This window comes from Equus asinus, chromosome 21 (genome assembly GCF_041296235.1).
Source record: "Equus asinus isolate D_3611 breed Donkey chromosome 21, EquAss-T2T_v2, whole genome shotgun sequence".
Lineage (NCBI taxonomy): Eukaryota > Metazoa > Chordata > Mammalia > Perissodactyla > Equidae > Equus > Equus asinus.
The window spans coordinates 10,234,064-10,257,154 of record NC_091810.1 but is presented as its reverse complement, the minus strand read 5'-3'; the positions used below and the strand labels follow the sequence as shown (position 1 = coordinate 10,257,154).

Sequence of the window (23,091 nt, the reverse complement as noted above, 5' to 3'; positions counted from 1 at the left end):
AATCCTCCTGAAGTTTACCCTACGTGTGAAAGACTCAGGGTCCGAGGGCCCCAGGACTGGGGCCCCGGGGAGAGGCCCAGCCCGGCTCAGGGCTCAGACTCATGTCTGTTTGGAAGTAGACTTCCCAGTGCCTTCCCCAGGGTCCACGCACTGTCCAGGGGTCAACACGGCGGGAGGGGAGGGCAGAGGTGTTGTCCAGATGGTCACGGGGTGGGGAAAGACCGGCTGACCGCACACGTCCTGTCTGCAGATCAACTGGGAGCAACCAGCAGAGGCCATTCATAACTGGATCCGTGGGAATGACAAGGTGCCAGGTGCCTGGACAGAGGCCTGTGGACAGGTGTGTTTGGCGTGGCTGGGATTGGGCTAGATGCACTGGTGTGCCCCGCTGTTCATAAAACTATAAAAATATGTTTGAGCTGGTTAGCAAGTAGCCACTGCCCTGACCCCCAGCCCCACCCAAGTGTCTCCAGCCACTTCGGTCCCTCCCCCGGGTCATGAGACCTCTCTGCCATCTGTGGGATCCCCTGGTGGCTGAAGGGTAAAGGTCCAGCACAGCTCGAGGCCTTCAGGCCTGCAGCAACTCTGGTGTCGAGCTGTACCGCTTGTAAAATATTTTGACTCTCATCCCTGGGCTCGCAGAGACCCAAGTCCAACTCTGACTTTGACTTGGCCCCCCAAGGGGGAAGGGCAGCATGCCCCGGCTAGGGACTGGGCAGTGGGCAGGCCAGATGCTGAAGACGGGGCGTCCCGGGGCTCACAGGCTCTTGCTCACAGGCAGGGGCTGGCAGGACCGTGAGCGGGGACCTTCATCTGTGCCCCGTGGTGGGCAGTCGTTTCCTCCACGAAGCCCCGGACTATCTGAAGCCCTGTCCACTGACCGACTGCCCAGACTGTGTCTGGGAATCTCTCTGCTGCCCTTGCTGCCACAAGACCTTTTGCAAAGTGACCAGTGTTTGGTGACATCCCCAGGGCGAGTGTCCTCACTCGGTGACGCCTTAAGCAGATTTTCTCCTCACGTCTGTCTGCCTGAGGTTTGAGGCTACGACCAGTGCAAAGGGTCTGGGGCACACAGAGCTTGACGGCTGCCCGAGCTGCTAATGCTCCTCAGGTCGCTTGTGTCCCTGGAGGCAGAGTGGTGGAGCTGCGCCCTGCTGCTGCTGCTGCCCTGGCCCCCTCCGCTCCCCAGCCCTGCTTGGCCCTTCCTGGGCTGCTGGCAGGGGCCCTCTGCCCATCCACCATCCTCTGGTTTTCCTGTGCTTGACAGAAGCTGACGTTTTTCAACTCGACACTGAACACTGTGGGCCTGGTGCCTGAGGGAGAGGCGCTGCCCATCCCAGGAGCCCATCGGCCAGGGCTGGTCACCAAAGATGGACTCGTGCTCTTCGGGAACGATGACAGAATGGTAATGGCGCTGCTGTTGGTCACAGGTCCGCACTGTAGGCTCAAGGCCACACACACTCTTGTCCAGAGGCTCAGGCCCCCCACTTAGACCCCAGGCTGCTCTGGAGAAAACAGGACAAAATGAGACCGCAGGCTCCAGGAGTCCGGAAAACCTCATGCTTGCCCCCAACTGCTGGGACGGCCCACTTCTTTGTTCCGGGAAGGCCAGCCCCTGGCTCTTCCTGACCAGGCGCCTGGGCCAGAGCCTGGTGCCCCGCAAGGGTGTCTGAATCAGGGAGAGGCCCTCTCCAGGGAGCCCTGAAGCTGGGGCCTCGTTTTAGTCCTACAGAGTGGTCCGAGCACCACCGGGTGTGGTCACTGAGCCTCTGTGCCTCAGTGTCCTTCTCTTTAACAGGGGTGCCATGCTGGGCACATCACATGCTCTGCTTCCTATGAGCAGACTCTGTACCTCAGAGTAAAGCTAATATTATGGAGTGCTTTCTGTTTTAAAACAAGTTATATGTATTACATTTAATTTTCCAAAAGCCCTATGAGATGTATATTAGTATTATACCCATTTTACAGAAGAGAAAACTGAAGCACCGAGATTTAAATAAGCTGCCCAGGGTCACCCACGCTAGTCTGTGGCAAAGCTGAGATTCAAACCCCAACATTCTGGCTCCAAGGCTCACCAGGTGGCTGCGGTACTCTACCATTAACACTCATTCCATGCGTGATCGAGGAGGTCCGGACCTCGGAATATCAGGGGCATGGGAGAAGAAGGGCAGGCAGGGGTCTCCGAGCACTTTTGAGAATTTCAACAAACCCCATGGGTGCTGACCTCTGGGCTGCATCACTGCGTACAGGCAGGCGGAGTGGGGACATGTGGACGGGCCGAGAGGGGAGGCGTCGGCGGGCGGAGTGGGGAGTGGCTTGCCCAGGACTGGTGTTTGCTCCCCTGGGGCCTGTCCTGCCATGCACTGCCGTCAGCATCTGAGACTCACAGTGGTGGGGTGTTTTGGGGATTCATGACTGATACATGCAGTTGGAAGGTGATTTTTCCTTAGATCAGATGCCCGAGAAGCAGCATCTGAGGTGGGAGTTCTTGGCACATGGTTTATCCAGGGAGCTCTCTCGGAAGATCATGTCCAACACGGGAAGCAGGCTAGGACAAAGGATGATGCTAAGCAAAGACAAGGGTTCTGGAGCAGTCCAGCCCTGGTCTGACCCTGCGCTCCTGCTCTGTGGTGTGAATTGCATCTACTGGTTTTGACCCATATCCTCATGTCACTCAGTCCACAGTATCCTCACATCACTAAGTCTGTGGTCTCCGCTGCCCTGGGCTAGGGTGGAGGGCGATGAGGCACAGCCCCTGGGCGTCTCTGTGCATAGCCATGCTTCTACCCCAACAGTGATCGAGGAGGAGGGCGCAAGCATAGGCCACTAACAGCCCACCCTGCAGCGGCTGGCAGATGGGGGCACCGGCCGCAAGGGGCCTGGGGGGCTGCTGACTGTGTCCTCCCTGACATTCGTGGGGCAGCAAGCAGAGGAGGCCGCGTGGTGGAGACTGCTGGTTGAAGCTCTCTCAGGAACTTCCATCTGGCCTGGCTGGGCTTTAGCTCACAGAAAGCTCCAGAACATTTTCAAAAGGAACCAGGTTGGGGGTCAGGCAGGGAACCTGGCCCTAGTTCTGTCAGGCACGTATAGAATGTACCATTCCTGTAGACCACTCTTTTCTTTTTTAAACATTGGCACCTGAGCTAACGTCTGTTGCCAATCTTTTTTTTTTCTTTCTTCTCCCCAAAGCCCCCCAGTACATAGTTGTATATCCTAGTTGTGGGTCCTTCTGGCTCTGCTGTGTGGGATGCCTCCTCAGCGTGGCCTGACGAGCGGTGCCATGTCAGGACCCAGGATCCGAACCAGCAAACCTTGGGGCTGCCGAAGCGGAGCGCTGGAGCTTAACCACTGGGCTATGGGGCCGGCCTCATAGACCACTCCTGTCAGACAGAGATGTCCTCTGCTCGTATCCTTCCTCCACTGCCCAGAGGGGCATCTGATGACCTTTTTCAGATGTTCCCATGGGGTCTCTAGGCCCTGGCTGCGGAGTGATTGGTTTTCTCAATTGACTTTCAGAGTAGGGCTTAAACAACTTTTGTCTCATAAGTAGGCGTCATTTTTATAGAAATAATAAAATCACTGCATTTAAAAAGAAAGTGAGTGTTGTGGAGGGTGAGTGACAGGGAAAAGTGAGGGTTGGGGGGGCATGAGCCGTGGTTTCCTCTGTGCCCCTGGAATAGCAGCCCCCCGCTCCTCTCCTCCTTGTTAATCTGAGACTCCGCATGCTGGCCTCCTGGGGAGGGTCGGAGGGAGCGGGTGGGGTGCCCAGCACAGCTCTGTGTGGAATTGCTCTCTCCCCTGCCATGAGGGCAACCACAGGCCCTGTGAATCCTTCCCCATGCAGCTGCTGGTGAAGAACATCCAGCTGGAGGACGGGAAGATGATCTTGGCCTCACACTTCTTCAAGGGAGCCGACAGCAGTGTCCTCGAACTGACAGAGGCAGAGCTGGTCACCGCCGAGGCTGTGCGGGTGAGAGAGCCCTTCAGGGCTGCCGTCTGGGTGGGTGGGTGGGTCACTCACTGCACATGTGTTTTATGAGTCACACTCCTTGGTGTTGGGCTGTATGTACCCTCTGTGGATGTATGTGCCAGCTTCAGGCACGGTTGGTTCTATCTGGTCTTGGGGCTTACTGACATCCCCTGCCGCTTCTTCCTCTGCCACTGAGGCCCTGGGACTTGGCCAGCTGGGTCTGACTCTTCTAGGCACTCACTGTCAATAGTGGACAAATGAAACTGAAGCCCCTGGACTAGCTGAGAGTCAGATGCCAAGCCTGTGACCCTGTGGTGAGAACATGTGCACTCTAACCTTCCAGAAATGCTCCCCCAGAGGGAGCATCCTGTGCTGTGAGCAGCACAGGCATCCTAGTCAGGCAGTCCTGGGCTCCAGTCCAGCTGCCCCCTGTGATGCTGGAGAGCACGTCCCTCTCTGAGTCTCACTCTCTTCCAGCTGAAGTTGAGTCAGTGGTCACTTCCCAGAACCTTCCCTGCCCTTCTTGCTGCCTCCGTCCATCTCCCTCTCCCTAGAAGCCATGATATTAATGAACAGATGGCATTGATGGATTTTCAGCTGTTCACTCATTCAGCTGTGTATTCAACTACTTATTTAGGAAATACATACTGAGCTCCTACCAAATGCCAGGCACTAAGCCAGACACCAGGAATATGACAATAAGCAATGTTCCTGATGTCATGAAGTGTCCCTTCTCATGGGGAAGAAAGCCAATTAACAACCAAGAAAAAGAATAAAATAATTTCAGACAGGAAGCAGTACTATGAAGGGGGTGAGAACAGGTCCCTGGAGGCTGGGGGACAACTTTAGAAGGGAAGGCCTTCTTGGGCGTGTGTGGGGGTTGAGATGAGACAAGTGGAGAGAGAAGATCTGGGGGAGAACCTTCGAGACAGAAGGAACAGCGAGTGCCGAGGCCCTGAGCGGGGAGGGCCCGCCTGTGCTGGGGAGCCTCGGGAGAGCGCTGCAGCTGGAGCGCAGGGAGGAGGCCGTGCTGGAGGGAGGTGGGCCAGGAGGTGGACACATGGGTGACGGGGCATCAATGACAAGTGCAGAAAGCAGGACTCGACAAGGGAGGGGCACGAGGAGCTCACACTGCTCCAGAGGGCACCAAGAACTTCCTTAGTTGAAAGCTGAATATTTTGAATGTTGGTAGAAAAAGGCGACTTATTAAAAAAATGTTCTTGGAGCACTGGCTGTGGCCCTGGCCCTGTGCTTGCCCTGGGATCACAGGCCAGCTGGACAAACCGCTCTGGAGCTTACAGTCGAGTGGCACTCGAGATGGTGTGAGGTTGTGTGTTTGTAAAGCCAAGCCTGAGTCAGAAGATGCTGCCGTTGAGTCCCTCATCCGCGGGAAGGGAGAATCACGCCCCCTCACGTCTGGGGGAGGAGAGAACGTGTCTGCACTGGGTTGGCTTGTCGCACCTGTCAGGACCTCAGTGAGGCCCGTCAGCGAGCCTCACAGCTGTCGTAAAGAAAGCAGAGCCTTCTGTTGTCTCTGAACTCCTCTACACTGAGTTCCAAACACTCAGGAACAGTCGTGTATTTAATTATCGTCACCACTCTGTGAATGAGGCTCTGTCATCCCCTTCTCTTCCCAGCTGAGGAGCTGAGGGGGGGAGTCACGGCTGATGAGGACTGTGCTGAGGTTGGAGCCCAGGCTGGGGGCTGGCGTCCTAGCCTCTCTTTGTCCCTATGAGCATCGTTATCATTATGCCTGTTGCTCAGAGCTGGGCTGAGCTCTTTCAGGATGTGGTCTGGAGGCGAATGCGGTGGAGAGGCCAGTGTGGGTGGCTGCAGCTCCTTGTGTTGGTGGAGAGGCCCCAGCCTGGTGGCTGTAGCAGGGGTCAGCCCGTGCTCTCCATTCAGCAGAAATTACCAATGGTCCACAGTGGGCTGGGGCATGCTGTGGGCGGCCAACCCAGCCTCACACCTCCTGAGCCGAGGCCATGCCGGGCACTGCAGATGGCACAAACAGTGCACTTACTGAGCTCCTTCTCTACTCCAAGTGCTCTGCCTGCCTCATACAAGGATTCCTCCCACAGCTGTTATTAGCCCCTTGTACAGAGAGGAAACAGAGTCATCAAGAGGCTGCCTGCATCTCCACGGCTTGTCAGGAGCTGAGGCAGGGCCCAAATGAGACTGTGTGGCTTTGGGGTACACTACCTCTCAGAGGTTCCACACGCATCCAATAAGGACTGGTGCATCTCATGGGTGCCGTGCGGTGATGTGTCCACACACCAGCAGGTGACCAGTGATCCCAGACTGTGGGAGTCTCAGGAGTGCAGTCCCTGCCATCGGAGCAGTCAGTGATGGTTTCGGGGAAGAGGTGATGCAGCAGTTGGCCCTGGAGGAAGCCCAAGATTTAAACAGGAGCTGGGGGTTCAGGGGAGAGCATCGCTGGGGGGTGAGGACCCAGGAGGAGGCCCGGGGAGCCTGCAGCAATGGAGTGGGTACAGGGAATGGCTCGGCATGGCTGTTGATGATCACAGAAGATGACAAGGACAAATCCATGATACCCTTCTAAGAAAGGAAGAGGGAGCCAGGAGGAGCTTGGGCCAGGGGTCACGGAGGGCTGGTCTTGGTTGGGCCTGCCCACTCCTCATCCAGGTCAGTGACTGGCCGTGGCCTCGAGCTCAGACACAGCATCAGGTCCCTCCCGGCTCTTGTCCTGACAGGCCTGGCCAGGAGCCTACCCAGAGAATAGTTGTCCCATCCTGACTGGCTGGATGGTCTCCTTGGGAGACTGGCTGGGTGCTGCCCTCTCAGCTGTCACTGCCCTTTCCACACTAGTCCACAAGGCTGGCTGGCTGGCACCACTATCTCTACAGGTCCTGGGACAGAGGGGCACAGAACTGGCTAGTTTCTAGTGTGGACAAGACACAGGCCTCCTGAGCCACGCCAGTGCACCCTTTTTCACCCACAGAACCACCCCCCACTTTGCTCTCCCTTTCACGCTGCAACATCACATAGTAGGATCATGCTGGGGACACCCACACCTGGACGACAGCACCAAAGTGGGCCAGGTGTGAGGGGTCTGGGGAGCGCCTGCGCCCTGCCTTCCGGGTCCCCAGCCACTCCCTGAGCTCTGGCACGTCCGTCTTCCTGCCATCCCTGGACTGGCGTGGGGACCGCAGGGAAGCTGGGGTCAAGATGAGTTGGGCATGAGGACAACAGGCGAGCGGCCCGGGCTCTTACTTTCCAGGGAGATGGTCACTCCTGGACTGTCAGGTTCTCTGGAGTGCACAGAGAGCCCATCCTGGCGCTGGCGGCCCGTGCGCATCAGGAGCTGCTCTGGCCTGGACACCCGCTCCTGGCTCCCTGGGAACTGTGTTTTCCCCGGGCCTGTTTTGCAGAGTGCCTGGAAACGGATTCTCCCCAACATCCTGGAGGTGGAAGACTCCACTGACTTCTTCAAGTCGGGGGCTGCATCGGTGGATGTTGTGAGGTAGGCCCAGGAGTGGACGGGTCCTGTCCCAGGTGTCTGTGGTTGTGTCACAAGTCATCCCAAAACTGGGTGGCAGGAAACGACCACTATTTGTTATGCTTGTGGATCTTGTGCGGGTCAGAGCTCCAGAAAGGGCCCATGTGAGCGGGCCTGAGGGGTTTCCTTGAATGACTACCAGCCAGTGGACTGGTGGGAGCTGGGACAGCTGGGCAGGCATGTCCTTGTCCAAGGTGCCTGGTGCCTGGTGTCATAGTGGCCGCTCTGGGACTTGGAATTCCAGGTGGTGGCTCACAGCTCTGAGAGCGTGGATGCCAGAAAACAGGGCAGATGCAGACCCAGTCACACAAGTTACGTCGTGTATATGATGTAGATATTATGTGACATGTGTGTCGCATATAACACAAGTTATATCTTAACCAAGATACAGACACCGCCTCATCCAGGATGTTCCCTCCTGCCCCTTTACAGTCAGTGGCCTCCTGCCCTGTGGACAGTCTGTCACCATAGATTCAGTTACCTCTTCTTCAACTTCCTGTGAATTGCCCTGCTTGCCATTTAACCGTGTATGAAATGCGTACACAGGAAGGATGGGAGGTGTATTAGAAGGCCTGTGCTTGCAAGCAGCAGTAACTTAATTCAAACAGGTTTAACAAACAAGCAAACAGAAAGTCAGAAAGTCCACAGTAGCTTTCTTTGGGCACAGCTGACTACGCCAAAGGCTCAGATTATGTCATTAACATTGTCACCGTCTGTTGCTTCACTTTAGGGCAGGATTTTTCCTCGTAGTGACGAGATGGCTACACGGTAGCTCTGGTCTAATTTCTTGTCTTTTCAACGTTACCAGTGGCGAGGGGGTCACCTTCTGGGCAGTTTCCACGTGAGTCCTAGACTCAGACTTGGCTGGCTCTGGTGGAGGCATGTGCCCCACAAAGAGCTGATCGCTGGCCAGGGGGAGGTGTCTCTGACTGGCCTAGGCTAGGTCGTGTGCCCACCTCTGGAGTCAAAGGTTGAGTTGATTACATTCAACCCACATCTCTGGAAAGAGGGAAGAAGGCTGTCCCCTTGGGAAATGTCAGTGCTGTTCCCAGAAGTAGAGGAAGTGGTGTTGTGAAGGCAGAAGCAAAGATGTCTACCGTGGGGAGAGATTAATTGTACTTCAAGAAGGTGCAAAGGAAACTCTGTGGAGCTCAAGTAGAGAAAAATTCCTGTGCGCAATTAAGAAGGATGGGTGTGTTATTAATATGGTGTGCAGAAGAGTTTCAGAGAAACACTCAGCTAGGATCTGCATGTTGGTCCCACCAGTCGAGCTGTAGCGTGGGCAGTGCCGATCAGAGCAGTGCACTGGCGAGGGAGGGCATCCAGGGTGCGAGAGGATGTGTGAAAGCCAGTCCCTTGTGAATGCAATGGGAGACTTTCCAAGACGTGCAGGGAGAAAATGAGGAGGAGGCTCACGTCTGTACTCTGGGGTGAGAGAAGAACACACATGCCATCTGACCAAATTGAAAAGTCCACCTAAGGTTGGATGGAGTAACACCATGTCATCCGGGCTGCAGGCTCTCCCCTATTTAGTGATATTTTGATGAAAATCTTCGTGTAAGTGGTAGAGGAGGAGGAGTCCACGCGGTCCCCCCGGGAGAGGTTCTGGGAGGATCTTAGGAGGGGGTGATGCTGAAGAGCAGCTATGAGTTCATGAGAATCGGGGAGGTGTGTCACACCAGTTACTTTTTGCTAGGTGACAAACCGCCCCAAGACATCGTGGCTTAAACCCACACCATTTCTTTAGCTCGTGGTTCTGTGTGGTCAGCGGTTTGGACTGGGCTCAGCTGATCTGGGCCAGACTCAGCTGATGTCACCTGGGCTCACTTAAGTGTCTGTAGTCAGCTGCCAGGCCCAGGGGGCTGGCTGGTCTAGGACAGCCCCTGGGCCGGGCCAGCCAGGCTAGTTCATGTAGTGGTGGCAGCGTCCCAGGAGCGAGAGGGTCTTAGGAGTATGAGCATATCCTATCCACTGCATTCTCTCGGCCAATGCAAGTCATGGGGCTGGCGCAGCTTCTCAGGATGGGGACATGGACTCAACACCTGATGGCAGATGCTGCAGTCACATCCTGAGGCCAGGACTACAAAGAGGGTACAGCGCTGTGGCCAGTTCTGCAACCTACCACATATATAAAGGGCAAAATTGGGCCTGTGTGCTTGAAAATAGGGTCTACGGGTCTTCTGTACCACACTCTGACTTATTCCCATGATCAGTGCGAAGTATAAAAATCAGTGTTTTGTTAAAAAGTAATGCTAAGAGGAAGAATTTCAGACAACTAAGAGAGTGATATCCTGAGGCCAAGCCAGGCCAGCACAGAGCTTCCGAGCCGAGGTTGGTGGAGGATGCAGAGAAAGCTTTCTTTTTTTTTGTAAATAGTTAAGAGCGTGTATCCTTTTTTTATTGTGGTAAAAAACATATAAGGTGAGATCTACCCTCTTAATAAGTTTTTAGGTGTACATTACAGTATTGTTAACCGTAAGCACAATGTACTTGCTGCACAGTATTGTCGCACAGCACATCTGTAAAACTTTTTCAGTTTTCATGACTGAAACTGTACCTGTTGAACAGAAACCCCCGTTCTCCCTCCCCCAGCCCCTGGCAACCACCACTCTGCTTTCTGCTTCAATGAATCTGACTGCCTTCGCCACCTCACAGAGGTGGAGTCATACAGTGTTTCCTGTGTGACTGGCATACTTCGCTCAGCACGGTGTCCCCCAGGGTTACCGTGTTGTTGTATGTGACAGGATGTCCTTCTTTTTTTAAGGCTGAATGATATTCCCTTGCATGTATAGAGCACATTTTCTCAATCATTCATCTGTTTGTGCGCATTTAGGTTGTTTCCGCCTTTGGGCTATAGTGAACAATGAACATTTAAGTGCAGGTATTTCTTTGAGATCCTGATTTCAGTTCTTTTGGATAACCATCCAGGAGTGGGATAGCTGGATCATATGGTAGTTCTATTTTTAATGTTTTAAGCAGCTTCCATACCGTTCTCCATAGTGGTTGCACCATTTTACACCCCCACCAACAGTGCACAAGGGTTCCAATTTCCCACATCCTTGCCAGCACTTGTTTTTTTATTTTTTAATAATGACCACCCTCATAGGTGCAAGGTGATATTTCATTACGGTTTTGACTTGCATTTCACTGATGATTACTGGTGTAGAGTATCTTTTCATGTTGCTGTTGGCCATCTGTATGTCTGCTTTGGTAAAATGTCTATTCAAGCCCTCTGCCTATTTTTAATTGGATTAAATGAAAAGTTTTTAATAGTTTTCTATTAGGTTGTATGAGTTCCTTATATATTTTGGGTATTACCCCTTAATCAGATAAATGCATTGCAAATATTTTCTCATATTCCATAGGTTGCCTTCTTGCTCTGTTGATTGTTTCTCTTTCTGTGCAGAAGCTTTTTAGTTTGACATAGTCTGACTTGTCTATTTTTCCTTTCGTTGCTCATGATTTTGGTGTAATATCCAAGAAATCATTGCTAAGACCAATTTCATGAGGCTTTTCCTCTGTGTTTTTTTCCATGAGTTTTACAATTTCGGATCCTTGTTTAAGTCTTTAATCCATTTTGAGTTTATTTTTGTGTATAGTGTAAGATAAGGGTCCAATTTCAGTCTTTTGAGTGTGGATATCCAGTCTCCCCAGCACCATTTGTTGAAGAGATTATCTTTTCCCCATTATGTGTTCTTGGCATCCTTGTTGTAGGTCAGTTGACCATATATGCATGGGTTTATTTATGGGCTCTTCATTCTGTTCACTTAGCCTATATGTCTGTCTTTATGCCAGTGCCATACTGTTTTGATTACTGTAGCTTTGTAATATGTTTTGAAATCAGGAAGTGTGAGGCCACCAGTTTTGTGCTTTCTCAAGATTGTTTTGGCTATTGAGTCCTTTGTGGTTCCATATGAATTTTATGGTTGTTTTTTCTATTTCCATAAAAAATGCAATTGATATTTTTAAAAATTATTTTATCGAGGTCATTATAAATAACATTGTGCAATTTCAGTTGTACATAAGTATTTGTCAGTCACCATACATTTGTGCCCCTTTACTCCTTATGCCCAGCCTCGACTCCCTTCCCCTCTGATAACCACTAATCTGTTCTCTTCTTCCATGTGTTTATCTTCCACATATGAGTGAAATCATGTAGTGTTTATCTTTCTCTGTCTGGCTTATTTTGCTTAACACAATATCTTCAGGGTCCATCCATGTTGTTGCAAATGGGATGATTTTGTCTTTTTTATGGCTGAATAGTATTCCATTTTATATATATCCCACATCTTCTTTCTCTGTTCATCAGTTGATGGGCCCTTGGGTTGCTTCCATGTCTTGGCTATTATGAATAGTGCTGCAATGAACATAGGGATGCATGAGTCTCTTGGAATTGTTGATTTCAAATTCTTTGGATAAATACTCAGTAGTGGGATAGCTGGGTCATATGGTATTTCTATTTTTAATTTTTTGAGAAATATCCATACCATTTTACATAGTGGCTGCACCACTTTGCACTCCCACCAGCAGTGTTTGAGAGTTCCCTTTTCTCCACATCCTCTCCAATATTTGTTATTTTTTGTCTTGGTAGTTATAGCCATTCTAACAGGTGTAAGGTGCTATCTCATTGTAGTTTTGGTTTGCATTTCCCTGATGATTAGTGATGTTGAACAACTTTTCATGTGCCTGTTGGCCATCTGTATATCTTCTTTGGAAAAATGTCTGTTCAGATCCTCTGCCCATTTTTTTTATCAGGTTATTTGTTTTTTTTGAGATGTATGAGTTCTTTGTTTATTTTGGAGATCCAACCCCTTGTTGGATATATGATTTGCAAATATTTTCTCCCAGTTGGTGGGTTGTCTTTTCACTTTTTTCCTGGTTTCCTTTGCCTTGAAAAAGCTCTTTAGTCTGATGTAGTCCCATTTATTTACTTTTTCTTTTGTTTTCTTGCCCGAGTAGACATGGTATTCGGCAGGATGCTTCTAAGACCAATGTCAAAGAGTGTACTGCCTATATTTTATTCTAGGAATTTATAGTTTCACATGTTACCTTCAAGACTTTAATCCATTTTGAGTTAACTTTTGTGTATGGTGAAAGGTCATGGTCTACTTTCATTCTTATGCGTGTGGCTGTCCAGTTTTCCTAGCACCATTTATTGAAGAGACTTTCCTTTCTCCATTGTATGTTCTTGGCTCCTTTGTCGAAGATTAGCTGTCCGTAGATGGGTGGTTTTGTTTCTGGGCTTTCAATTCTGCTCCATTGATCTGTGTGTCTGTTTTTTTTTACCAGTACCATGCTGTTTTGATCACTGTAGCTTTGTAGTATATTTTGAAGTCAGGGATTGTGATGCCTCCAGCTTTGTTCTTTTTTCTCAGGATTGTTTTGGCTATTCAGAGTCTTTTGCTGCTCTGTGTGAATTTTAGGATTCTTAGTTCCATTTTCGTGAAGAATGTCATTAGGAGTCTGATTGAGATTGCATTGAATTTGTAGATTGCTTTAGGTGGTATGGACGTCTTAATTATGTTTATTCTTCCAATCCATGTGCATGTAGCATCTTTCCATTTCTTTATGTCATCATCGATATCTTTCAATACTGTCATTGTGTAGGTTTTTCACCTCCTTGGTTAAATTTATTCCTGATATTTTATTCTTTTTGTTGCAGTTGTAAATGGGATTGTATTCTTGAATTCGCTTTCTGTTAGTTCATTATTAGAGTACAGAAATGCAACTGATTTTTGTAGGTTGATTTTGTACCCTGAAACTTTGCTATAATTGCTGATTATGTCTAATAGTTTTCCGATGGATTCTTTAGGCTTTTATATATATATAGAATCATGTCATCTGCCAACAGTGAAAGTTTCACTTAGTTCTTGCCAACTTGGATACCTTTTATTTCTTTTTATGCCTAATTGCTCTGGCCAAAATCTCCAGTACTGTGTTGAATAAGAGTGGTGAGAGTGGGCACCCTTGTCTTGTTCCTGTTCTCAGAGAGATGGCTTTCAGTTTTTCACCATAGAGTATGATGTTGACTGTGGGTTTGTCATATATGGCCTTTATTAGTTGAGGTACTTTTCTTCCATCCCCATTTTATTGAGAGTTTTTGTCATAAATGGGTGTTGGATCTTGTCAAATGCTTTCTCTGCATCTATTGAGATGATCATGTGGTTTTTATTTCTCATTTTGTTAATGCGGTGTATCACATTTGTTGATTTATGGATGTTGAACCATCCTTGCATCCCTGGTATAAATCCCACATGACCATGTTGTATGATCCTTTTAATGCATTGCTGTATTCCGTCTGCCAGTATTTCGTTGAGGATTTTTGCATCTATGTTCATCAGTGATATTGGCCTGTAGTTTTCCTTCTTTGTGTTATTCTTGTCTGGCTTTGGGATCGGAGTGATGTTAGCTTCTTAGGATGAGTTAGGAAGTGTTCCGTTGTCTTCAATTTTTTGGAGTAGTTTGAGAATGATATGTATTAAGTCTTCTTTGAACATTTGGTAGAATTTCCTTAGAAGCCGTCTGGTCCTGGACTTTTATTTTTTGGGAGGTTTTTGATTACTGTTTCAATCTCTTTATTTGTGATTGGTCTATTCAGATTCTCTGTTTCTTCTTGATTCAGTTTTGGGAGGATGACTGAATCTAAGAATTTATCCATTTCTTCTAGATTGTTCAGTTTGTTGACATGTAGTTGTTCATAGTATTCTCTTATAATCCTTTGTATTTCTCTGGTATCCATTGTAATTCTTCTTCTTTCGTTTCTAATTTTATGCATTTGAGCCTTCTCTCTTTTTTTCTTAGTGAGTCTTGCTAAGGGTTTGTCAATTTTTTTTATCTTCTCAAAGAACCAGCTCTTAGTTTTTTTGATCCTTTCTACTGTTTTTCTTTTTTTTTTTTGGTTTCTGTTTCATTTATTTCTGCTCCTTATTTTTATTATTTCCTTTCTTCTGCTGACTTTGGGCTTTGTTTGTTCTTCTTTTTCTCACTTCTGTTAGGTGTAGTTTAAGATTGTGTATTTGAGATTTCTCTTGTTTGTTAAGGTGGGCCTGTATCACTATGAATTTCTCCCTTAGGACTGCTTTTGCTGCATCTCATATGTGTTGGTATGGTGTATTTTCATTTTCGTTTGCCTCCAGATATTTTTTTATTTCTCCTTTAATTTCTTCATTGATCCATTGATTGTTCAGCAGCATGCTATTTAGTCTCCACATATTTGTCACTTTCCCAGATTTTTTCTTGTAGTTGATTTCTAGTTTCATAGCATTATGGTTGGAAAAGATGCTTGGTATGATTTCAATCTTCTTAAATTTATTGAGGCTTGTGTTGTTTCCTAGCATATGGTCTATCTTTCAGAATGTTCCATGTGCACTTGAGAAGAATGTAGAGTCTGCTGATTTTGGATGGAGTGTTCTGTGTGTATCTATTAAGTCCATCTGATCTAGTTTCTCGTTTAATTCCACTATTTCCTTTTTAACCTTCTGTCTGGATGATCTATCAATTGATGTAGGTGGGGTGTTGAGTTCCCCTACTATTGTTGTGATACTGTTAATTTCTCTTTCTAGGTCTATGAGTATTTGCTTTATGTGCTTTGGTGCTCCTGTGTTGGGTGCATATATATTTATAAGTGTTATGTCTTCTTGGTGGAGTGTCTCTTTTATCATTATATACTACCCCTCTTTTTGTTTTTTTTTTTGTAATGTATACTTCCCCTCTTTGTCTCTCATTGTCTTTTTTTATTTTGAAGTGTTCTTTATCTGCTCTAAGTATGGCAACAGCTGCTGTCTTTTGTTTGCCATTAGCTTGGAGTATTATCTTCCATCTCTTCACTATGAGCCTGTATGTCTTTAGAGCTGAGATGTGTTTCCCAGAGGCAGCATATTTTGGGTCTTGTTTTTTAATCCATCTTGCCACTCTGTGTCTTTTGATTGAAGAATTCAATCTGGTTACACTTAGAGTGGTTATTGACATGCGAGGGCTTAATACTGCCATTTTATCATTTGTTTTCCAGTTGTTCTGTATTTCCCTTGTTTCTCATCTATGTATTTCTGACTTCCTGTTCAGTTTGATGTTTCTCTGTTATGGTTTCTCTTTATTTATCATTTGTGTCTCTGTTATGATTTTTTGTTTAGTGGTTACTGTGAAGTTTGTATAAAAGCTCTCATAAATGAGATGGTATGTTTTCTGATAGCCTTTTATTTCCTTAGTCTAAGCAGTTTCCATCCCTTTCCTTGTCCCCATCTAAGTTATTGTTGTCACAACTTATTTCATTTTGTGTTATGAGTTTGTGATTAAAACAAAGTGATTATAGTAATTTTTGATGCTTTCCTTCCCTTTATATTTAATGTTATACTTAAGTATTTGCTAACCAGTTCTGATAGAGAGCTGAATTTTTCTGATTTTGTCTGCCTATTTATCTCCTTGCTCAAGACTTTGTAAACTCTTTCTTTTTTTTTCCAGGTATGAGGGTTTTCTTGATCATTTCTTGTAGAGTGGGTCATGTGGTGATGAACTCCCTCAGCTTTTGTTTATCTGTGAAAGTTTTTATTTCTCTATCATATCTGAAGGATAGTTTACTGGATTCTTGGCTGAATTTTTTGTCTTTCAGAATTTGAATATATCATTCCACTCTCCTAGCCTGTAAGGTTTCTGCTGAGAAATCTGCTGAGAGCCTGATAGGCATTCCTTTGTAGATTGTTTTCTTCTTCCTTGCTACCCTTAATATTTTTTGTATGTCATTGACTTTCTCCAATTTTACTACTATATGCCTCAGAGCAGGTCTTTTTACATCAATGTAATTAGGAGTTCTGTTAGTTTCATTTGCATGTAATTCCAGCTCCTTCCCCAGGCTTGGGAAGTTCTCAGCTATTATTTCTTTAACAAGCTCTTTGCTCCTTTCTCCCTCCCTTCTACCTGTGGAATACCTATAATCTTCATGTTGCATTTCCTAATTGAGTCAGATATTTCTCCATTCATTTTTAGTGTTACTTCTCTCTCCTCCTCCATCTGTGGCATTTCTATATTTCCGTCCTCTAAATTAGTGATTCTGTCCTCCATAATATCAGCTCTGTTTTTTCAAGGATTCCTGGGGGCGGGGGCAGGAACTGTGTTCTGAGCCCTCTGTGACCCCTGGCAGATGTGCCTGTCTGTTAGAAGCTGTGCTGACAGGACCCGTCTGTGTTTGCCTTCTGGCCACTGCTTTACACACATGTGCAGTGGCACTCTGGTGGGGATCCCCTGCTCTGGCCAACCAGCCAAGCTGGTGCTCCAGGTGTCGAGGGGGGAGTGATGCTTTCTTTTGCATGTGGAATCCTGCACGTCCCTGCTCTGCACTCACTGTCTGCCCACCTGGACTGCTCAGCTTGGTGTGGGCCCCCCTGCAGTTGCTTAGCCACCTTGGTATGAACCATTCCCATGGGCTGGGAGGCAACTCTGAGAGCACAAGTGTTCCCGCAGAGGGCTTCCTTTTCCCCCTTCTCCTCTCAGTGTCGTGACTCAGCTGCTATGCAAGGTCCTGCACCCTAGATTGCTGCCCCTCAGGACGGAGAGAACATCCCCTTGCTTCCTTCCCTACTTCCTTACTGCCTCCCTAGGGGTCCAGGACCCCCACCTTCAGTTATATGGCTGTGTGGGTCTCTCAGACATCTGATGTGTTGTGTGAATGTCCTCTGTTGGTTTATGAGTATCCTTTTCATTGTATCTTAGTGATGGGAGACTAAGGGAAGAGCTCACTCTGCCATGATGCTATTTCACTACATGACTGAGATTTTGGTAAAGATTTCATTGAATCTGTAGCTAGTCTGATCATTCAGGTAGTCTGATCAGTTTAACAATATTAAGTATTTGGATCCATGATCATGGGATATCTTTCCATTTATTTCTGTCTCCTTTAATTTCTTTCAGCAATATTTTGTAGTTTTCAGTGTACACATCTTTCATGTCCTCAGTTAAATTTGTTCCTAAGCATTTTATTCTTTTTGGTGCTATTGTAAATGAGATTCTTTCCTTAATTTTCTTTTCAGATTGCTTTAGTGTATAGAAATGCAAGTGATTTTTCTATGTTGATTTTGTTTCCTGAACTTTACTGAATTTGTTTACTATTTCTACCAGTATTTTTGTGGACTTTTAAAGATTTTCTACATTTAAGATCATGTTGTCTGTGAGCAGAGATAATTTTGCTTCTTACTTTCCAATTTAGATGCCTTTTATTTCTTTTTCTTGCTTTATTGCTCTGGCTGGGACTTCCAGTACTATATTGAATAGAGATGGCTAGAGTGGCCATCCTTGCCTTTTTCTAATCTTAGAGGAAAAGCTTTCCATCTTTCATTGTTATATTAGCTGTGAGCTTTTTGTATATGACCTTTATAATGTTAAGGTAATTCTCTTGTATTCCTAGTTTGTTTAGTGTTTTTATTATGTGTTGAATCTTGTCAAATGATTTTTCTGCATCTATTGAGATGACCATGTGATTTTTATGCTTTGTGCTATTAATGTTGTATATCACATTTATTGATTTGTGTATGTTGAGCCATCCTTGCATCCCAGGGATGAATTCTACTTGGTCATGGCATGTGATCCTTTTAATGTGCTACTTATTCAATTTGCCAGTATTCTGTTGATAACTTTTGCATCCATATTCGTCAGGGATATTGGCTTGTAGTTTTCTTTTCTTGTGGTGTCCTTATCTGGTTTAAGTATCAGGGTAATGCTGGTCTCATAAAATGAGTTTGAGAGGCCAGCCCTGTGGCGCAGTGATTAATTTTGGTGTGCTCCACTTCAGTGGCCTGGGTTTGCAGGTTTGGATCCTGGGCTTGGACCTACATCATTCATCAGCCATGCTGTGATGTTGACCCACATATAAAGTGGAGGAAGACTGGCACAAATGTTAGCTCAGGGCTATTCTTCCTCAAGCAAAAAAAGAGGAATATTGGCATAGATGTTAGCTCAGGGCTACTCTTCCTCAGGAAAAAAAAAGTTTGAGAATATTCCCTCCTCTTCAATTTTTTGGAAGAATTTGAGAAGGATTGGCATTAATTCTTATTTAAATGTTTGATAAAATTCACCAAGGAAACCATCTGGCCATGGGCTTTCTCTGTTGGGAGGTTTTTGATTACTGATTCAACCTCCTTACTTATTATTGGTCTGTTCAGATTTTCTGTTTCTTCATGATTGAGTCTTGGTGGATTGTAGATTTCTAGGAATTTATCCATTTCTCCTAGGTTATCCACTTTTCTGGAGTGTATAATTGTTCATAGTAGTCTCTAGTGATCCTTTGTATTTCTGTGACATCAGTTGTAATGTCTCCTCTTTCCTTTCCGATTTTATTTCTTTGAGTCTTCTCTCGTTTTTTCTCAGTTAATCTAGCTAGAGATTTGTCAATTTTGTTTATCATTTCAAAAAACCCGCTCCTACTTTCATTGATCTTTTCTATTGTTTTTCTGATCTCTATTTCATTTATTTCTGCTCTGATCTTTGCTATTTCCTTCCTTCTACTAACTTTGGACTTTATTTGTTCTTCTTTTTCTAGTTCCTTGAGGTGTAAAATTAGGTTGCTTATTTGAGATCTTTCTTTCTTCTTAATGTAGGCATTTATCACTATAAACTTCCCTCTTAGACCTGCTTTTGCTGCATCTCATAAGTTTTGGTATGTTGTATTTTCATTTTCACTTGTTTCATGATATCTTTTGATTTTCCTTTTGATTTTTTCTTTGACCCGCTGGTAGTTCAGGAGTGTGTTGTTTAATTTCCACTTATGTGTGAATTTTCCACTTTCCTCCAGTTTTTTATTTCTAGTTTCATACCGTGGTGATCATAAAAGATATTTGGTATAATTTCAATCTTCTTAAATTTGTTAAGACTTGTTTAGTGACATAATATCCCACCTACCCTGGAGAATGTTCCATGTGCTCTTGAGAAAAGCGTGTATTCTGCTGTTTGGAGGATTGTTCTGCATATGTGTGCTAGGTCCATTTGGTCTATAGTGTTTTGCCCTTTCTTTGCTTATTGATCTTCTTTTCAGACGTTCTATGCAGTATTGAAAGTGGGGTTTGAAATCTCACACAATTATTGTGATGTTGTCTAGTTCTCCCTTTAGTTCTGTCAAAGTTTGCTTTACGTATTTAGGAGGTCTCATGTTTTGTGCATGTATATTTATAATTGTTATATCTTCCTGGTGAATTGACTGTTCTATTATTATACAATGTCCTTATTTCTCTCTTCTGGCAGTTTTGACTTAAAATCTATTTTGTCTGACAAAAGTATGGTCATCTCTTTTCTTTTGGTTACCATTTGCATGGAGTATCTTTTCCATCTTTCATTTTCAGCCTATGTCTGTCCTTAAGTGTAAAGTGGGTTTCTTATAGACGGAATATAGTTGGATCTTGTTTTTACTCCATTCAGCTAGTCTGTATCTTTTGATTGAGGAGTTTAATTCATTTACATTTAAAGTAATTATTGATAAGGCAGGATTGCTATTGTTATTTTATTAATTGGTTTGTCTTATAGATCTCTTGTCCCTCTTTTCCTCTTTTGTTGTCTTCCTTTGTGTTTTATTGATTTGTTGTGGTGATATGCTTTGATTTCTTTTTTGTTGTTTTTGTGAATGTTCTATAGGTATTTTCTTTGTGGTTACCATAGGGTTTACATAAGACAATCTGTTTGAATCTCATAATAACTTAAGTTCAATTGTGTACAAAAACTCTATACTTTTACTTCTCCCTTTCGCACATAGCATTATTGATATCACAAATTACATCTTTTTATATTGTGTCTCTATTAACACATTTTACAGTTAGAGTTATTTTTTATTCTTTTGTCTTTTAACTTCTATACCAGAACTAAAAATGGTCTTTGCACCATCATTACAGTATTACGGCATTTTGCATTTGCCTCTATATTTACCTTTACCAGTAAGCTCTATGTCTTCAACCTTTTGTGTGCTCTTCAGCATCGCATTTTGACTTGAGGGACACCCGTTAGCATTGCTTGTACAGAAGGTCTGTTAGTGATGAACTCTTTCAACTTTTGTTTTTTTAGGAAAGTTTTTGTCTCTTCTTCATTTTTGAAGGACAGTTTTTCTGGACTTAGCATTCTTAGTTGGCAGGGTTTTTTCTTTGAGTGCTTCGAAGCATCTCACTCCTTTCTGACCTGCAATGTTTCTACTACAAATCCACGGACTTTTATGAGTTTCCTTGTATGTGATGAGTTGCTTTTCTCTTGCTACTTTCAAAATTCTCTTTTTGTCTGTGACTTTTGACAATGGGATTATAATGTATTGATGTGGACTTCTTTGGGTTCATCTTATTTGGAAATCACTGGGCTTCTTGAATTTGGATGTCTCCTTAATTTTCCAGATTTGGGACATTTCTGGGCACTATTTCTTTAAATAAGCTTTCTGCCCCTTTCTCTATTAGTTCTCCTTCTGGAACTTCCGTAATGTGTGTGTTGGTCCAGTTGATTGTATCCCAGAAATCCCTTAGCCTTTCTTTTCTCCTTTTCATTCTTTTTTATTTTTGCTACACAAGACTTAGTGATTTCAAATAATCTGTCTTGGAGTTCACTGGTTCTTTCTTCTGTTTGATTAAGTCAATTGTTAAACCACTCTAGTGAAATTCTCCTCAGTTATTGCACTTTTCAACCCCAAAATTTCTGTTTGATTCTCTTTATATTTTCAACCTCTTTGCTGAAATTCTCATTTTGATCATGTGTTGTCTTCCTGAGCTTGCTGAGCATCTTTGTGATGGTTATTTTCAATTCTTTGTCAGGTAATTAATTTACCTCTGTTTCTTCAGGATCAATATTGGGAGATTTATTCTGTTCTCTTGATTGAGCCGTTTCTTCATGTTCCTTGTAACTTTGCATTGGTATCTGTGCATTTGAAAAAATGACCACCTCTCCCAGTCTTTATAGACTTGCTTTGTCCAGAGAAAGTCTGTCACCAGTCAGCCCAGCTAGAGATCCTAGAGGCCTCTCAAACCTTTTCTTTGGATGTGTCTTCTCTGGACTTGTGCTTGTACATTCTTAATTAGAGGGATTTGCTGACTGTTTTTCAGGAACTCATAATCTCTTGCTCCCTCTGGTGTCAGTCTGCTGTACCACAGGTCCTCTGAAGATGCAACATCTTGCCCAGCTCTTTTTACTCTCACAAGCCCCTAGGGACCTAGAGTATTCTGGGTCTCCCAGCTCCCTGAGTTGGGATAGACAGAAATCAATCCCTCTGACAACCCCCAAAAAACCTAGAATGTTGGATGCACACTGCACTCTTCTCTTTTCTCCTGAGGGAGAGACCAAGAAGCTATATCAGTCTCTGGCTCCTATACTACAGGTCTCTGGAGCAGCAGCACATTGCTCAGCTACTTTGCTCACAGCAGCTCCCAGGCAGCTAGAGTATACTGGGTCCCATCAGGACTCCAAGACAGGTGACGCAGAAGCCAGTCCCTTGGGCAGCCATCCTGAAAAGTCAGAACATTAAAAAATGGCCAAGTCTTCTATTTCCCTCTCCAGGGAGAAACTGGGAACTTGGAGTTTCCTCCTAATCACATGGTTCTGTGCTGGATATGGGGACTATGGCAAGAGGATACCACAAATTTTCCTCCTAGCTTCAGTGCAGCTGGTTTCACACTTTCAGGGGGAATGCAGGAGGCTTTTAACTGGTTTCTGGATTTCTCATAAAGAGGATTGGTCCATGTATTGTTGAATTGGTGTTTCTTTGGGAGGAAAGAGGATCTGGGGCTTTCTCTTCCACCATGGTGTTGATCTTACTCCACTGCATTGAGAAAGCTGATTTTTCACCTTCTCTTTTGCTTCCATCTTTTCCATCCACCCAAGTGATTCCAAGGCAGAAGGAAACAAGTACCCTAATGGGGACGGAGACCTAGCTCCTAAGCCATACAGACTTCATCCCCCTAAGCTGGATGGACTTGACCTGTGATTCTGGGCTTGAATACTGGAACATGTCCCAATTCAAAAAGAAGAAGGAGAAGGAAAAGGAAGAGGAGAGGAAGGAGGAGGAACAGGTGGAGGAGGAGGAGAAGAAGAAATTAATGTGGATTATTCAGCTTATAGACAAAGAGCTTGTGTGACTCTGGCATGCTTCTCAAATGGAGTGTTAAAAACAGAAGCAGCAAACCTAGTTAGGGTCTGCCCCATTTCTTCTTTCAACAGGTATCTAGGTGGGCAGCTCAGGGAATATGGGAGGCCCAGTGTGTCAGCCAAGGTCCCCACAGAACAAAGATGGCACAATCAAGATGCACTTTTTTTTTTTTTTTGAGGAAGATTAGCCCTGAGCTAACTACTGCCAGTCCTCCTCTTTTTTGTTGAGGAAGCCTGGCCCTGAGCTAACATAGTGCCCATCTTCCTCTACTTTATACATGGGACAGCTACCACAGCATGGCGTGCCAAATGGTGCCATGTCCGCACCTCGGATCCGAACCAGCGAACCGCGGGCCACCGAGAAGCGGAACGTGTGAACTTAACCACTGCGCCACCAGGCCGGCCCCTCAAGCTGCACTTTTGAAGAGAGTTTAATGAAGATTCTATGCACAAGGGATGGGCAGGGAGACCAAGGGATGGTAAGGCACCTTAGGACTCACAAGATCTGGGAGCC

At 45.6% G+C, this 23,091-nt stretch overlaps 1 protein-coding gene across 2 annotated transcripts in view; it reads left to right on the top strand.

Moving 5' to 3' along the window:
* Nucleotides 1–23,091, top strand: part of ALDH1L1 (aldehyde dehydrogenase 1 family member L1) — an 81,134-nt gene that overhangs the window by 23,830 nt on the left and 34,213 nt on the right. For both annotated transcript variants that reach the window (XM_014846088.3, XM_070493339.1), the window contains exons 6-9: nucleotides 251–340; nucleotides 1,268–1,405; nucleotides 3,845–3,970; nucleotides 7,363–7,454. In XM_014846088.3, the coding sequence (XP_014701574.2) occupies nucleotides 251–340; nucleotides 1,268–1,405; nucleotides 3,845–3,970; nucleotides 7,363–7,454 (446 nt within the window). The remainder of the gene's footprint in view (nucleotides 1–250; nucleotides 341–1,267; nucleotides 1,406–3,844; nucleotides 3,971–7,362; nucleotides 7,455–23,091) is intronic.